Below are 18,183 nucleotides of genomic sequence, written 5' to 3'. Positions count from 1 at the left end.
GCAAATGCATGTGTTCATGCATATAATGAATATAAACCTTTTTCTCTATACCTACTATGGCAACCTGATATAGCGCCACCATATGGTAGGCAAATGAACTGCAGTAAAAGTGGATGTCTTAAATATCTTTATCTCGTGAACCGAACATCGTAGAGACTCCATTTTTGTTTTGGGCAGGATGCGACGGGAGTTGGAGCGATATGCCTTGAACCGTAGGTGCGAGGGCCCGTCATCGCCGCTCGCGGCTTTAATTAGGGCCCGAGCACCGGAGGGTGCGAGGCCCTATTGTTCTTGCAATGTTTTTTATTATTAGGGCCCGAGCACCGAAGGCGCGAGGCCCTATTGTTCTTGCTCGGATTATTATTATTATTATTATTATTTTTCTTTTTCATCCACGTTCGGGCTGTGCATTTGGTGTGGGAAGCACTTGGTGGCTCGGCCTTTTGCATGGTGATTGGACATGGCAACCGCTACTCAGAACCGGAAGTTCGGATCCGGATTGGCCCCGGGCACAGAATAGCGCCCCCTATCGCATTGAAATCCCTGGCTGACATATAGTTTGTCGTTTGGCCACGAAAAAAAATATGCATATATATCTCACTAAACCAAACAAATTTGCAATGCCAACCCATTAGCCACGCCCAACAGGAAGTGAGATAATTGGACTTTTTTCAAATTTACATGTAATGGGATTTGAAACAATCCTCCTAAACCGTACATCGCACTCACTTTATATTTGTTGTACTTGAGCTCAAGGCATTGACGATGACAAATTGCGAAGGAATTTTTGATATCTCGTAATTTGACAAGATGGCGGCTTAATGAATTTAGGCATCTAATTTTAAAACAGGAAGTTGGCCACCATTTCAGTTTGGAGTGTTTTCAAACGGTGCAAACTCACACATGTATGCATATAATGACTATACATTTTTGTATATGCCTGAAATTGAGGCCACGCCCCAAAACACTTTTAGGGGCGGGGCCAACATCTACTTTGAGCTACAGACTCGGGAGTTTTTTTAAGTTGTGTATCTCACTAAGGCGAACAATAAAGTCCATACAACGATATGGCCACGCCCAACAGGAAGTGAGATATTTTGACTTTTTTGGCATTTAAAAACAGGAAGTTGGCCACCATTTCAGTTTGTGGTGTTTTAAAACAGTGCAAAGCACACATGTATGCACATAATGAACAACTAACTCTACTATAAGCCTGAAATGTAAATAAGGTATAGCGCCACCAAGTGGTAGGCAAAGGAACTGCAGGAAAAGTTTCATTCTTCAATATCTTGGGAACTGAACATCGTACAGACTCCATTTTTGTTTTAGGGGGTCATAGCAACACGCTAATCATGACAATGCTAATGCTAATTTTGAATGCTAATTCATGCTAATTAGTTTTTCTTCAATATCTCGTGAACCGAACCTCGTACAGACTCCATTTTGGGGGGGGGGGCATAGCAACATGCTAGGTGGCATGCCACGCCCCTGCACAATGTACGCCCTGCACAGACCTGTCCGAAGCTGGCGTATATGTGACTGCAGTGGCTACCAGGTCAGTGCCACCATGTTTTAGACAAATTAATTGCTATAAATATGGAAATTAAAACATTTTGCATGCGTCTATATGACTGAAATGGCAATGCAAAGACGGCAGTGCTAAGACAATGACGCCTTCTCCTTCCTCATACCTGTCAGAAAATTGTTACACTTCATCCGTTTTTCACAGGTAGGGGTGTATTAGGGCAGGGCGATGTGCCATGCCCCCCGGGCCGCAGGTGCGAGGGCCCGCCAAGGCCGCTTGCGGCTTTAATTAGGGCCCGAGCACCGAAGGCGCGAGGCCCTATTGTTCTTGCTCGGATTATTATTAGGGCCCGAGCACCGAAGTGCAAGGGCCACGCGGTGGCCCTTCGCCCTCTCGGTGCGAAGCCCTATTGTTTTCCGAAAAATTATTATTATTATTATTATTTTTCTCCTTAGTCTTTAGCACTGTTGGGCCATTTTTCGGGCACTTCCGGTGCTCGTACACTTACGCCACTTGGTACACACATTGGAGATTCCCACCGCTACTCAGACGCCGAATATTAACCCCCGATGGAACACGGGTACGAGGCCACGCCCCCAAAAGCGTTTAGGGGCGGGGCCGACATATACTTTGAGCTAGAGACTCGGGACTTTTTTTAGGGTGTGTATCTCACTAAGGCGCATCATAAAGTCCGATACAACGATATGGCCACGCCCAACAGGAAGTGAGATATTTTGACTTTTTTGGCATTTTTTAGCATTTTTTACGTACTTTTACGTACTTGTCCTACACCGTACATCGTATTGACTTCATATTCTGTGGACATGAGGTCAAGGCATTGAAGATGATATATTGCGAAGGAATTTTTCATATCTCGTAATTTGCCAAGATGGCGGCTCCATGAATTTAGGTATCTAATTCTAAAACAGGAAGTTGGCTACCATTTCAGTTTGGAGTGTTTTGTAACAGTGCAAACGCACACATGTATGCATATAATGAAAACTAACTTTTCTATATGCCTGAAATGGAGGCCACGCCCCCAAACAGGTTTAGGGGCGGGGCCAACATCTACTTTGAGCTAGAGTCTCGGGACTTTTTTTAAGTTGTGTATCTCACTAAGGCGCACAATAAAGTCCATATAACGATATGGCCACGCCCAACAGGAAGTGACATATTTTGACTATTTTGTCATTTTAAAACAGGAAGTTGGCCACCATTACAGTTTGGAGTGTTTTAAAACCCTGCAAACGCACACATGCATGCATATAATGAATACTTACTTTTGTATATGCCTGAAATGGAGGCCACGCCCCCAAACACATTTAGGGGCGGGGCAAACATCTACTTTGAGCTACAGACTCGGGACTTTTTTTAAGTTGTGTATCTCACTAAGGCGCACAATAAAGTCCATACAACGATATGGCCACGCCCAACAGGAAGTCACATATTTGGCATTTTAAAACAGGAAGTTGGCCACCATTTCAGTTTGGATTGTTTTAAAACCCTACAAACGCACACATGTATGCATATAATGAATACTTACTTTTGTATTTGCCTGAAATGGAGGCCACGCCCCCTAACACATTTAGGGGCGGGGCCAACATCTACTTTGAGCTAAAGACTCAGGACTTTTTTAAAGTTGTGTATCTCACTAAGACGAACAATAAAGTCCATACAACGATATGGCCACGCCCAACAGGAAGTCACATATTTTGACTTTTGAAACAGGAAGTTGGCCACCATTTCAGTTTGGAGTGTTTTGTAACAGTGCAAACGTACACATATGTGCATATAATGAAAACTAACTTTTGTATATGGCTGAAATGGAGGCCACGCCCCCAAACACGTTTAGGGGCGGGGCCAACATCTACTTTGGCCTACAGACTCGGGAGTTTTTTTAAGTTGTGTATCTCACTAAGGCGCACAATAAAGTCCATACAACGATATGGCCACGCCCAACAGGAAGTGAGATTTTTTTTCACTTTTTTGGCATTTTAAAACAGGAAGTTGGCCACCATTTCACTTTACAGTGTTTTAAAACAGTGCAAATGCACACATGTATGCACATAATGAATACTAACTCTTCTATAAGCCTGAAATGTAGATAAGGTATAGCGCCACCATGTGGTAGGCAAAGGAATGGCAGGAAAAGTGTAATTCTTCAATATCTTGGGAACTGAACGTCGTACAGACTCCATTTTTGTTTTAGGGGGTCATAGCGACATGCTAATCATGACAATGTTAATGCTAATTTTCAATGCTAGTTCATGCTAATTACTTTTTCGTCAATATCTCGTGAACCGAACGTCGTACAGACTCCATTTTTCCTGGGGGGGCATAGCAACATTCTAGGTGGCATGCCCCGTCCCTGCAATGCATGTGTGCGAGGGCCCGTCATCGCCGCTTGCGGCTTTAATTATTATTATTATTTTTCTTTTTCATCCACGTTTGGGCTGTGCATTTGGTGTGGGAAGCACTTGGTGGCTCGGCCTTTTGCACGGTGATCGGATATGGTAACCGCTACTCAGAACCAGAAGCTCGGGTCGGGGTGGGACAAGGGGACGAGGACACGCCCCCTAACGCGTAGGCCTATAGGAGCGAGCCAACATATAGTTTGAGCTACGGACTCGAAATTTTTTGGGGGTGTGTATCTCACTAAGACGAACCAAAAACGTCATACAATGCCATGGCCACGCCCAACAGGAAGTGAGATAATTGGACTTGAAGTTGAACTCTTGACATACGATGGAATTTGACACACCAAGGAATTTGAAACACTCCTCATAAACCGTACATCGCACTCGCTTTATATTCGTTGTACATGAGCTCAAGGCATTGACGATGACAAATTGCGAAGGAATTTTTGATATCTCGTAATTTGACAAGATGGCGGCTTAATGAATTTAGGCATCTAATTTTAAAACAGGAAGTTGGCCACCATTTCAGTTTGGAGTGTTTTCAAATGGTGCAAACTCACACATGTATGCATATAATGACTATAAATTTTTATATATGCCTAAAATTGAGGCCACGCCCCCATATACGTTTAGGGGCGGGGCTAACATCTACTTTGAGCTACAGACTCGGGAGTTTTTTTAAGTTGTGTATCTCACTAAGGCGAACAATAAAGTCCATACAACGATATGGCCACGCCCAACAGGAAGTGAGATATTTTGACTTTTTTGGCATTTAAAAACAGGAAGTTGGCCACCATTTCAGTTTGGAGTGTTTTAAAACAGTGCAAAGCACACATGTATGCACATAATGAACAACTAACTCTACTATAAGCCTGAAATGTACATAAGGTATAGCGCCACCAAGTGGTAGGCAAAGGAACTGCAGGAAAAGTTTCATTCTTCAATATCTTGGGAACTGAACATCGTACAGACTCCATTTTTGTTTTAGGGGGTCATAGCAACACGCTAATCATGACAATGCTAATGCAAATTTTGAATGCTAATTCATGCTAATTAGTTTTTCTTATATATCTCGTGAACCGAACCTCGTACACACTCCATTTTTTTGGGGGGGGCATAGCAACATGCTAGGTGGTATTCCACGCCCCTGCACAATGTACGCCCTGCAGAGACCTGTCCGAAGCTGGCATATATATGTGACTGCAGTGGCTACCAAGTGTAGTGCCACCGTACAGACTACATTTTTTTTGGGGGGGGGGGGGCATAGCAACATGCTAGGTGGCATTCCACGCCCCTGCACAATGTACGCCCTGCAGAGACCTGTCCGAAGCTGGCATATATATGTGACTGCAGTGGCTACCAAGTGTAGTGCCACCATGTTTTAGGCGAATGAATTGCTAAAAATGTGGAAATTAAAACATTGTGCATGCGTCTATATGATTGTAATGGCAATGCAAAGACGGCAGTGCTACGACAATGACGCCTTCACCTTCCTCATACCTGTCAGAAAAGTTTTACGCTTCATCTGTTTTTCACAGGTAGGGGTGTATTAGGGCAGGGCGTCATGCCACGGCCCCCGGGCCGCAGGTGCGAGGGCCCGCCAAGGCCGCTTGCGGCTTTAATTATTATTATTATTTGTCTCCTCCCCGCCTGTCGGGCCATTTTTGAGGTGGTTGCCATGCTCAACTTTTTACGAAACTTGGCACAGGTGTTGGATATGGGTGCGAGACGGACCCCAAAAAAGCCCCGCCCCCAAATCGGCCCACGGGCTCAGTAGCGCCCCCTTAAGTCATGGGCCTATGGGGCGGGACCGGCAAAAAGTTGAAGCTACGGACTCCAAAATTTTTTTGCTTGTATAACGCACTAAGACAAGCAAAAAAGTCTTTAAGATACCATGGCCACACCCAACAGGAAGTGAGGTAATTGGACTTAAAGTTGAACTTTTGGCAACTTTTGACATACGACACAATTGTCATACCATGAACTTAGATGTACTCCTCCTGAACGGTACACTTGTTCGGTTTCGTTTCGATTTGTAAATGATCTTAAGACATCGCAGATGATATATTGCAAAGGAATTTTTAATATGTTGTAAGAAAACAAGATGGCGGCTTGCTGAAGTCTGATGAAAAAAATATGAAAATATGCTTATACTGTGCCCTTTTTGAGGGGGTTGCCATGCATATATTTCAACATTGCTTTGCACAGGTGTTTGGTAAGGCAGCACGTACCTCTCCAAACAAGCCCCACCCCTAATTCAGCACATGGGCTCTGTAGCGCCCCCCTAAGTCCTGGGCCTATGGGCCTGGACCGGCATAAAGTTGAAGCTACGGACTCCAAATTTTTTTTGGGTGTGTATCACAGTAAGAGATGCAAAAAAGTCTACAGGAGGCAATGGCCACACCCAACAGGAAGTGAGGTAATTGGACTTGAAGTTGAACTTTTGACATATGCCCAAAGTGTCATACCATGTACTTTGAGCTAGAGACTCGGGACTTTTTTTAAGTTGTGTATCTCACTAAGGCGCACAATAAAGTCCATATAACGATATGGCCACGCCCAACAGGAAGTGACATATTTTGACTATTTTGTCATTTTAAAACAGGAAGTCGGCCACCATTTCAGTTTGGAGTGTTTTAAAACCCTGCAAACGCACACATGCATGCATATAATGAATACTTACTTTTGTATATGCCTGAAATTGAGGCCACGCCCCCAAACACATTAAGGGGCGGGGCCAACATCTACTTTGAGCTACAGACTCGGGACTTTTTTTAAGTTGTGTATCTCACTAAGGCGAACAATAAAGTCCATACAACGATATGGCCACGCCCAACAGGAAGTCACATATTTGGCTTTTTAAAACAGGAAGTTGGCCACCATTTCAGTTTGGAGTGTTTTGTAACAGTGAAAACGCACACATGTATGCATGTAATGAATACTAACTTTTCTATATGCCTGAAAAGGAGGCCACGCCCCCAAACTGGTTTAGGGGCGGGGCCAACATCTACTTTGAGCTAGAGACTCGGGACTTTTTTTAAGTTGTGTATCTCACTAAGGCGCACAATAAAGTCCATATAACGATATGGCCACGCCCAACAGGAAGTGACATGTTTTGACTATTTTGTCATTTTAAAACAGGAAGTTGGCCACCATTTCAGTTTGGAGTGTTTTAAAACCCTGCAAACGCACACATGCATGCATATAATGAATACTTACTTTTGTATATGCCTGAAATGGAGGCCACGCCCCCAAACACATTTAGGGGCGGGGCAAACATCTACTTTGAGCTACAGACTCGGGACTTTTTTTAAGTTGTGTATCTCACTAAGGCGAACAATAAAGTCCATACAACGATATGGCCACGCCCAACAGGAAGTCACATATTTGGCTTTTTAAAACAGGAAGTTGGCCACCATTTCAGTTTGGAGTGTTTTGTAACAGTGAAAACGCACACATGTATGCATGTAATGAATACTAACTTTTCTATATGCCTGAAATGGAGGCCACGCCCCCAAACTGGTTTAGGGGCGGGGCCAACATCTACTTTGAGCTAGAGACTCGGGACTTTTTTTAAGTTGTGTATCTCACTAAGGCGCACAATAAAGTCCATACAATGATATGGCCACGCCCAACAGGAAGTGACATATTTTGACTTTTTTGGCATTTTAAAACAGGAAGTTGGACACCATTTCAGTTTGTAATGTTTTAAAACAGTGCAAACGCACACATGTATGCACATGATGAATACTAACTCTTCTATAAGCCTGAAATGTAGATAAGGTATAGCGCCACCATGTGGTAGGCAATGGAACTGCAGGAAAAGTGTAATTCTTCAATATCTTGGGAACTGAACGTTGTACAGACTCCATTTTTTTTTTAGGGGGTCATAGCAACACGCTAATCATGACAATGCTAATGCTAATTTTGAATGCTAATTCATGCTAATTAGTTTTTCTTCAATATCTCGTGAACCGAACGTCGTACAGATTCCATTTTTTTGGAGGGGGGACATAGCAACATGCTAGGTGGCATGCCCCGGCCCTGCAACGTAGGTGCGAGGGCCCGTCATCGCCGCTTGCGGCTTTAATTATTATTATTATTATTTGTCTCCTCCGCGCCTGTCGGGCCATTTTCGAGGTGGTTGCCATGCTCAAATTTGAACGAAACTTGGCACAGGTGTTGGATATGAGTGCCAGACGGACTCAAATAAAGCTCAGACCCCAAATCCGCCAACGGGCTCAGTAGCGCCCCCTTAAGTCGTGGGCCTATGGGGCAGGACCGGCAAAAATTTGAAGCTACGGACTTCAAAATTGTATCGCTTGTATAGCTCACTAAGACAAGCAAAAAAGTCTTTGAGATGCCATGGCCACACCCAACAGGAAGTGAGGTAATTGGGCTTAAAGTTGAACTTTTGTCAACTTTTGACATACAACTAAATTGTCATACCATGAACTTTGATGTACTCCTCCTGAACGGTACACTTGTTCGGTTTCGTTTCAATTTGTAAATGATCTTAAGACATCGCAGATGATATATTGCGAAGGATTTTTTACTAGGTTTTAAGAAAACAAGATGGCGGCTTGCTGAAGTCTGATGAAAAAATCAAGGAAAATGTGCTTTACTGTGCCCTTTCTGAGGGGGTTGCCATGCATATCTTTCAACAGTGCTTCGCACAGGTGTTTGGTAAGGCAGCACGTACCTCTCCAAACAAGCTCCACCCCTAACTCAGTACATTGGCTCTGTAGCGCCCCCCTAAGTCCTGGGCCTATGGGCCTCCACCGGCATAAATTTGAAGCTACGGACTCCAAATTTTTTGGGGGTGTGTATCTCACTAGTACAAGCAAAAAAGTCTACAGGAGGCCATGGCCACACCCAACAGGAAGTGAGGTAATTGGACTTGAAGTTGAACTTTTCACATATGCCCAAATTATCATACCATGTACTTTGAAGTACTCCTCCTGAATCGTACAATTGTTTGGTTTTGTTCCATTTTGCAAATGATCTTAAGACATTGGAGATGATATTTTGTGAAGGAATTTTCAATATATTTTAAGAAAACAAGATGGCGGCTTGATGAATTCTGGTGAAAAAATCACACAAAATGTGCCCTTTCTGAGGGGGTTGCCATGCATATCTTTCAAAGTTACTTCGCACAGCTGTTTGGTAGGGTAGCACGTACCTCTCCAAACAAGCCCCGCCCCTAACTCGGTACATGGGCTCTGTAGCGCCCCCTTAAGTCATGGGCCTATGGGGCGGGTTCAGCATTAAGTTCAAGCTACGGACTTCACATTTTTTATGGATGTGTATCTGACTAAAACGAACAAAAAATGTCATGCAGTGACATGGCCACGCCCAACAGGAAGTGAGATAATTGGACCTCTTATTGAAACAGGAAGTTGGCCACTATTTTAGTTTGCAGTGTTTTAAAACAGTGCAAATGCATGTGTTCATGCATATAATGACTATAAACCTTTTTCTATATGCCTACTATGGCAACCTGATATAGCGCCACCATATGGTAGGTAAATGAACTGCAGTAAAAGTGGATTTCTTAAATATCTTTATCTCGTGAACCGAACGTCGTAGAGACTCCATTTTTGTTTTGGGCAGGATGAGACGGGATTTGGGGCGATATGCCTTGAACCGTAGGTGCGAGGGCCCGTCATCGCCGCTCGCGGCTTTAATTATTATTATTATTATTTTTCTCCTCCCCGCCTGTCGGGCCATTTTTGAGGTGGTTGCCATGCTCAACTTTTAACGAAACTTGGCACAGGTGTTGGATATGGGTGCGAGACGGACCCCAAAAAAGCCCCGCCCCCAAATCGGCCCACGGGCTCAGTAGCGCCCCCTTAAGTCATGGGCCTATGGGGCTGGACCGGCAAAAAGTTGAAGCTACGGACTCCAAAATTTTTTTGGTTGTATAACGCACTGAGACAAGCAGAAAAGTCTTTAAGATGCCATAGCCACACCCAACAGGAAGTGAGGTAATTGGACTTAAAGTTGAACTTTTGGCAACTTTTGACATAAAACGAAATTGTCATACCATGAACTTTGATGTACTCCTCCTGAACCGTACACTTGTTCGGTTTCGTTTCAATTTGTAAATGATCTTAAGACATCGCAGATGATATATTGCGAAGGAATTTTTAATATGTTGTAAGAAAACAAGATGGCGGCTTGCTGAAATCTGATGAAAAAAATATGAAAATATCCTTATACTGTGCCCTTTTTGAGGGGGTTGCCATGCATATATTTCAACATTGCTTTGCACAGGTGTTTGGTAAGGCAGCACGTACCTCTCCAAACAAGCCCCACCCCTAATTCAGCACATGGGCTCTGTAGCGCCCCCCTAAGTCCTGGGCCTATGGGCCTGGACCGGCATAAAGTTGAAGCTACGGACTCCAAATTTTTTTTGGGTGTGTATCTCACTAAGAGAAGCAAAAAAGTCTCCAGGAGGCCATGGCCACACCCAACCGGAAGTGAGGTAATTGGACTTGAAGTTGAACTTTTCACATATGCCCAAATTGTCATACCATGTACTTTGAAGTACTCCTCCTCAACCGTACACTTGTTTGGTTTTGTTCCAATTTGCAAATGATCTTAAGACATTGGAGATGACATTTTGTGAAGGAATTTTCAATATGTTTTAAGAAAACAAGATGGCGGCTTGATGAATTCTGGTGAAAAAATCAAAGAAAATGTGCCCTTTCTGAGGGGGTTGCCATGCATATCTTTCAAAGTTACTTCGCACAGGTGTTTGGTAGGGCAGCACGTACCTCTCCAAACAAGCCCCGCCCCTAACTCGGTACATGTGCTCTCTAGCGCCCCCTTAAGTCATGGGCCTGCGGGGCGGGTTCAGCATAAAGTTCAAGCTACGGACTTCAAATTTTTCATGGGTGTGTAGCTGACTAAAGCGAACAAAAAATGTCATGCAGTGACATGGCCAAGCCCAACAGGAAGTGAGATAATTGGACCTCTTATTGAAACAGGAAGTTGGCCACTATTTTAGTTTGCAGTGTTTTTAAAACAGTGCAAATGCATGTGTTCATGCATATAATGAATATAAACCTTTTTCTATATGCCTACTATGGCAACCCGATATGGCGCCACCATGTGGTAGGCAAATGAACTGCAGTAAAAGTGGAGTTCTTCAATATTTTTATCTCATGAACCGAACGTCGTAGAGACTCCATTTTTGTTTTGGGCAGGATGTGGAGGGATTTGGGGCGATATGCCTTGGACCGTAGGTGCGAGGGCCCGTCATCGCCGCTCGCGGCTTTAATTAACCTTGTGGCCATAATCTGTCTGAATTGAATCTTGGATCCTGCACATCTCTAAACTAAACTAAGCTACCGCTAGTTATCTTTCTCCAACTAAACTAAGCTAGTTACCTTTCTCCAGCTAAACTAAGCTACCGCTAGTTACCTTTCTCCAACTAAACTAAGCTACCGGTAGTTACCTTTCTCCAGCTAAACTAAGCTACCGCTAGTTACCTTTCTCCAACTAAACTAAGCTAGTTCTGTCAGATCCACTCTAGTCAAAAATGAGACGGGAAACAGAGATATATTTCAGAAGCTTTATTTCTGAATGCATACATTTGTGTTTGGGGGTATGGCTCTGTTCGGAGGAAGTTCCCCGACTTCTCCATGAGCTCCATGGAAGCCAATACAGGGAACAGCAGCATCCTCAGGTGGTGTGCCTTCCATTTAGCTGGAAAGGCAAAATACCCCCTAGAACAGAGCAAGCAACAACAACATGACATTGTTTGACAACGATTAGTCTGGTGGAGCAGGGGAGGTGGTGGGAGCAAAACAAGCAGCAAAAAGCAATGACAGGAAAACAAATTCGGTAGTTTAAATAAAGCGCGCCATATGTCAGCATCCAATTGCGAGCTGCAGCTGATTAACCAAAGCGCAGGTGATTAGTGGAGAGTTGTATGGGTTGGGTCGGCGTCAGCCAATAGGCAAAAGGGCGCGTTGACTACGTGGTCTGCCAGAACTAACGCAGATTGCTCGATTTATCTGTCTCCAGCTAAACTAAGCTACCGGTAGTTACCTTTCTCCAACTAAACTAAGCTACCGCTAGTTACCTTTCTCCAGCTAAACTAAGCTGCCGCTAGTTATCTTTCTCCAACTAAACTAAGCTAGTTATCTTTCTCCAACTAAACTAAGCTAGCTACCTTTCTCCAGCTAAACTAAGCTGCCGCTAGTTATCTTTCTCCAACTAAACTAAGCTAGTTATCTTTCTCCAACTAAACTAAGCTACCGCTAGTTATCTTTCTCCAACTAAACTAAGCTACCGGTAGTTACCTTACTCTAACTAAACTAAGCTAGTTACCTTTCTCCAACTAAACTAAGCTAAGCTAGCTACCTTTCTCCAACTAAACTAAGCTAGTTACCTTTCTCCAACTAAACTAAGCTACCGGTAGTTACCTTACTCTAACTAAACTAAGCTACCGCTAGTTGTCTTTCTCCAACTAAACTAAGCTACCGCTAGTTTTCTTTCTCCAACTAAACTAAGCTAGTTGTCTTTCTCCACCTAAACTAAACTAAGACCTTCCTCCTCTCTCCAGAGTTCTCCTTCTTCGACCCCAATGACCCGATGTGTAAGGAGGTTCTGCGAGACCCTCGGACCACGGTACCGGAGCTCTTCGCCGTGCTGAGACAGTGGGTTCCTCAGGTCCAGAAGAACATCGGCCTCATCGGCAACGAGGTCTGGCCTTCACACTATCACCTCTATTTTTTCTAACATTTCTTTTGTTTCCTTTAAAAAAAAAAAAATTGGGGGGGGGGTGCTGGGGATTTAACCTTTATTGCGATAGGACGGTGAAGAATGAGACACTGGAAACTTGGTTACAAAATAGAACATTGAGTCAATACAGTACGTTGAAGCAGAGACGGTTTAAATGTAGAATAGAGAATCTTTGGTTGAACTACAGAGAAATGCTCTGGGTTTACCACTAAAAATGTTTTGCACAAGCACAGCACAATTTCATTTCTGTTCCTTAACTAAATAAAAACTAAGCAAATACGTTTAAAGGGACACTGTGCAGGAAATGGCCAAAAAAGGTACTGCAACTATGCTGCTCATTGAAATTGTGTTGCCTATTGCCAAATTTGACCTTTTCATGATAGTTTACTACGTAATAAACAAATAGTTTCTAGTATGGCCCAAGTACAGTCATTTTTGCAGCTAAAAATGGCTATTTCTGGAAATTCAAAATGGCGGACTATGGAGAAGATCCCCCTTTTCATGTATGAAAAGTGCAATTTTTCCAGTCATAATGAATACTTAGAATTTCATGGTGGTGGTAAATATTCATGAAAAAGGTAACAATAGTGAATGGGTAGCATGAATTATGGAAATAAACAACTACAAATCTCACACAGTGTCCCTTTAAAGATGAAGTACCCCTACTGGGACACTAACACTGTTTTTTTTGGTCAATACCAGTTACCGTATGCAGATAGCAAGGCATCACAGGCTGTGTTCATTTGTCAAGATAGGGGGACCAAACAAATGACTGCATTGTCCTTGTGTTGTTAAAATACTGCTTGAGTTATGGGCTCTGACTGTTTGAATTGACGATATCATGTTTTGCATTGCCTGATAGTGGAGATTACGGGCCTGAATTCAAATGATCGCAACATAATTGCCTACGTAGGAGCCGATTTGCATTTTGCATTGCCTAGTTTCCTACTGTCCTAAGGAGGCAGCCGTGGCCTAGTGGTCAAGGAGATGGGCTTTAGATTCAGAGAGGGTTGTAGGTTCGAGTCCCACCCTTCCACTCCCGACCGCACTCCATGGCTGAGGTGCCCTTGAGCAAGGCACCTAACCGCACATTGCTGCAAGGATGTAACCAATACCCTGTACTTGAATAATATCTGTCAGTCGCTTTGGATGAAAGCATCAGCTAAATGTAATGTACAAAGTAATGTAATAAAGTGCACTGCTGCACAGCATGTAGTGAATGCATTTCAGATATAAAGTTGCCATGGTTTTGAATTCGAGCACATAGTGTGCGTTACAATATGCGACCTTGCCTCCTCCACTTGTGCTTGTCTCCTCCTACCAGGAAGTAATATGTCGTGATGACATCACTGACCACAGCATTGTATTTCAATATCTTGCAAACGCTCAATTGTAAAGCCTTCTTCTCATTTGCAATTGGGAGGGTGAATGAAAAACAGTCCCTCAAAAGTTGTGGCTAGGCTCACAGCTGAGAAACTTTATCGGTTTCTCCACGGAGGAGGGGCCAGGAGGTGGGGCAAGGAGACAAGCACAAGTGGAGGAGGCAAGGTTGCATATTGTAACGCACAAATAGTCTCGCATAGTAAACCATTAATGGTTGCCCGTGTGTGAAACTGTTCATGCGAACCTTAGCTTGGTTCATTTGCAGCTTTTACCACCTCCAGGGCCGGATTAACGCACAGGCTAGATATGGCTGCAGCCTAGGGCCCCCCCACCAGCCAGGGGGCCCCTGATTGCCCAAAAAGTGAAAAATTGCTGAATTGTGACAAGATGCAATATTGGAAAATGTATCCATCATGTTGAGTACAGTTGGTAGACATGTTATGCTGAACTTCTAGCTCATAATTATGACACTGTCTATGTACATTTTTCGTGAAATTGGCCTTCGGGTGGGGGGGCACACAGCAACCTATAGCCTAGGGGCCCCAGGCCATCTTGATCCGGCCCTGACCACCTCTATAGTTCAGCTCCCAGGCCTTGCCAGCCAAGACAGCACTACATTGTTTTGCTCATTTCGGCTATAGTTCCTTCCTGACGCAAAAGTCTTCGACAGCAAAACATTAATTTAATGGTAGCTCATTGGGGAAACTGTTAGGGCAACTGTAACTGAACTGTTTCACCACTCGGTTTGTTTACACATCCTTAGTTGTTGTTGTTGTTGTGCTCCAAATCCGCTAGTGGAGAGCTGAGGGCTTCAGAGAGCAGTTAGCAGCTGACCCCTGATGATCAGGCTATACGGGTAGATTAGCCAATTAGCCTAGCCCAGTGTTTCTCAACAGGGGTGCCGCGGGCCCCCCTCATTGATAAGTTAATGCTAGTCAGTGGAATCTTTCATCTGCCATTTGCGCACAATAAAGTATAGGTCGCCCCAGTCAGCTGCAACTTCGAACGTAGGTCGTGTGACGTCTCCAAATGTCTTACTTTTCTAAGCTTGTGTGGTATTGAATGCGATGCCATGTTACGCCTTGTTTGTTTTGGGGTGCGTTGACATTTTTCATTAATTGAAAGGGTGCCTCGCCTAAAATTTTTTAAGTATATCACTGATTCTTGAGAAAGTGGCTAAAACAGGTTGTAATGTTGACAGAAAAAAACAAAGTGAATTACAAAATTATATGGTATATCCTCGTAGACTAAGGTCTTGGCTTTTCAGAAATGCACAAGGCCAATCTCCCCATTATGTATTTTTTTCAGAAATCAGGCTTTTCTCCGATCATACCTTGTTTTTTGTCAACACCGTCAGACACAATTAAAAGTTATTAAAATTGTATTGATTTGGTTGCATATGTATCTGGAGTTTTTAAGTGATTATGTGTATTTTTTGGTTCACACATATGCCTTTAAATGTTGAAAATTCACTTTTGTTCTATTTTAATACTGTTTCATGTGTTCTAATTTTAAAATATGTACCGTCATACGATGCTTACTTAACGCCTAAATACAACAAACATTTTTTTGTAATTTCACAAATATTCGTGTAGGCTTAAATTGGCTATTACTTTGATATTTCAACAACTCCTAAGGAAAATGTTGTAAGCACATTCCTTTAAAATGTCCAAAACTCCTTCTTACGGTGGTGACTTAAGAACTGACAGTGGTGACAGTAATCTGAGAGTGGTGAAAGTGGCCTAATTAGTACCTGCATTTAGCAAAAAAAATAGCCCTCTCAAGTCAATGGCATCTTGCATAAACACTTTATTTTTGTGTGTGCACAGTATGAACATGTGTTTTTACTTCATTAGTTAGATTACCTAGGAAGTAAGCCACTGGTTGTTGAAAATGTGGTAAAAACAGCTTTTAAGTTGTTCAAATCCAAAATATAGAGGTGTATTATCATAGATGTAGGTCTTGGCTGTGCAGTAAATGCATTGACCAAGCTCCCCATGTTTAACATTTTTCATAAAATGGGCTCTTTCTTGTTTTGTCAACAGCGGCAGACAGAATTAGAAGTAAAAACACATGTTTACTGTATTAAAGTGAATTACTTTAACAATTCAACATAACTGTAGATACTTATTGTATGCATATTCTTAAAACATGTCAAAAACACGTAAAACATGTGTTTTTTGGTGAACTCCATCAGATGTCACCACCGTCAGGTTTTCTGACAAAAAAACCTCCAAATGCACCTCAGTGGTGGCTAGAGTATCATTTTGGATCACAATTATTACTAACATGCCTAGTAATGTTTCATTAACCAGCACAATTTAGTATAATATGGAACAACATGATGAGCAGAACAAAATCTGACGGTGGTGACATCTGACGGTGTGAGACAAAAAAGCACTCTTTTAAATATTATGCATTGTTTGTTCACATTAGCCATTTCATTTTCGCTCTGTTTCTTGGGTGCTTCATACCTTTTCTGAAAAAAATTATATTTATTAACATTAATTTAATACAATACTATTAAAACCCCCGACGGTGTTGACAGTTTATGGTTGGGACAGTACCAGTGTCCAAACAAATTAACAAATTGAGGACAAAATAATAAACTTACAGGAGCTTCAGTGATGGTGAAGTAGGCAGTAGAGCTAAAGGTTTGAAAAGGGGTCCTCAGTAATGAAAATTACCTTGTGCATACCTGATTTTATTGTCTTTTAGAAAAAATCTGACGGTGGTGACCAATATGCTGGACACATTTTGAGCAATCAGTAAATAATAGTACATATTTTTTTACATCCACTATGTGCACATCTGTAGAACCACTTTAATATGGTCTTCCACATCATGGTGATATTGTTCAATTCTGTTAGTGATTTTTGTATTTTAAGTCAATTGAAATGATGATGCCAGTCCTTGGGACAGGCGTTTTTACAGGGTGTGGACAGGTTTATAGCCATGAAAAGTAATAAAATTACACTTAAATATTTCAAACAAAAATGTATTCGTGTGACAGACCCCTTGGCCATTACCTGGGTTCATTTTGTTTGTGAAAATTTAGTTGATTTTCAACAGAATTAATATTTTACTGCAGGGACATGTTTTTGCCAAACTTTCAAGAATCAGTGATATGTAAAATAGTATATGTGTTCTCCTTGTGTGTAGATCCTGGCGCGTGGCTGTGTATTATAGTATATTTATTCTCCTTGTGTGTACTGTGTAGATCTTGACGTATGGCTGTGTATTATAGTATTTTTTTTAATTTTTTATTGTTTTTCATTTTTATTTTATTTTCAAATGCATTCTACTTCTTTTTCTTATTTTAAAACATGTATTTTTATTGTACTTTTATATTATAAATAAATAAAATGTATTATTATTATTATTATTATTATTATTATTATTATTATTATTATTATTATTATTATTATAGTATATGTGTTCTCCTTGTGTGTAGATCCTGGCGCGTGGCTGTGTATTATAGTATATGCCAGGGGTTTCCAAACTTTTTCCTCTGTGCACCCCCTTTTACATTTCAATGTGGATCGCGCACCCCCTAAGCGAATGCTGCAGACGCACATTTGGGCAATGCTCATTTCCAATCGACCTGGCGTTTTTTCTGCCATCATTACAATGGAACTTGTCGCATGACAAGTCTAGGAGTTATAAATTACACCTCAGATGGATCCTTCCAGCATACAATTAATCAAGCAATTCCCTGCAACTTCCCAATATTCATTAATGCTGGATTAAAAAACACCATCCACCATTGCTCTATTCAGCTCGTGCACCCCCTTATGGCAGGCTGCCCACCCCCAGGTGTGCACGCACCACAGTTTGGGAAACACTGGTATATGTGTTCTCCTTGTGTGTGTGTGTAGATCCTGGCGCGTGGCTGTGTAATATAGTATATACCTGTATGTGTTCTTCTTGTGTGTATTATAGTATATGTGTTCTCCTTGTGTGTATATTATAGTATATGTGTTCTCCTTGTGTGTGTGTGTAGATCCTGGCGCGTGGCTGTGTATTATAGTATAATATGGTCTATGTATGTTCTCCTTGTGTGTGTGTGTAGATCCTGGCGCGCGGCTGTGTAATATAGTATAT

The 18,183-nt window shown here is 42.3% G+C and overlaps 1 protein-coding gene across 1 annotated transcript in view; it reads left to right on the top strand.

Annotated features, from left to right (window-relative positions):
- The window catches only part of zgc:103755 (uncharacterized protein LOC449988 homolog), a 119,064-nt gene that overhangs the window by 16,606 nt on the left and 84,275 nt on the right, over window positions 1-18,183 (top strand). Inside the window, exon 3 of the mRNA XM_063183415.1 lies at window positions 12,518-12,657. Within this exon, the coding sequence (XP_063039485.1) occupies window positions 12,518-12,657 (140 nt within the window). The remainder of the gene's footprint in view (window positions 1-12,517; window positions 12,658-18,183) is intronic.

This window comes from Engraulis encrasicolus, chromosome 19 (genome assembly GCF_034702125.1).
Source record: "Engraulis encrasicolus isolate BLACKSEA-1 chromosome 19, IST_EnEncr_1.0, whole genome shotgun sequence".
NCBI lineage: Eukaryota > Metazoa > Chordata > Actinopteri > Clupeiformes > Engraulidae > Engraulis > Engraulis encrasicolus.
This window is presented reverse-complemented; position numbering and strand designations above follow the sequence as displayed.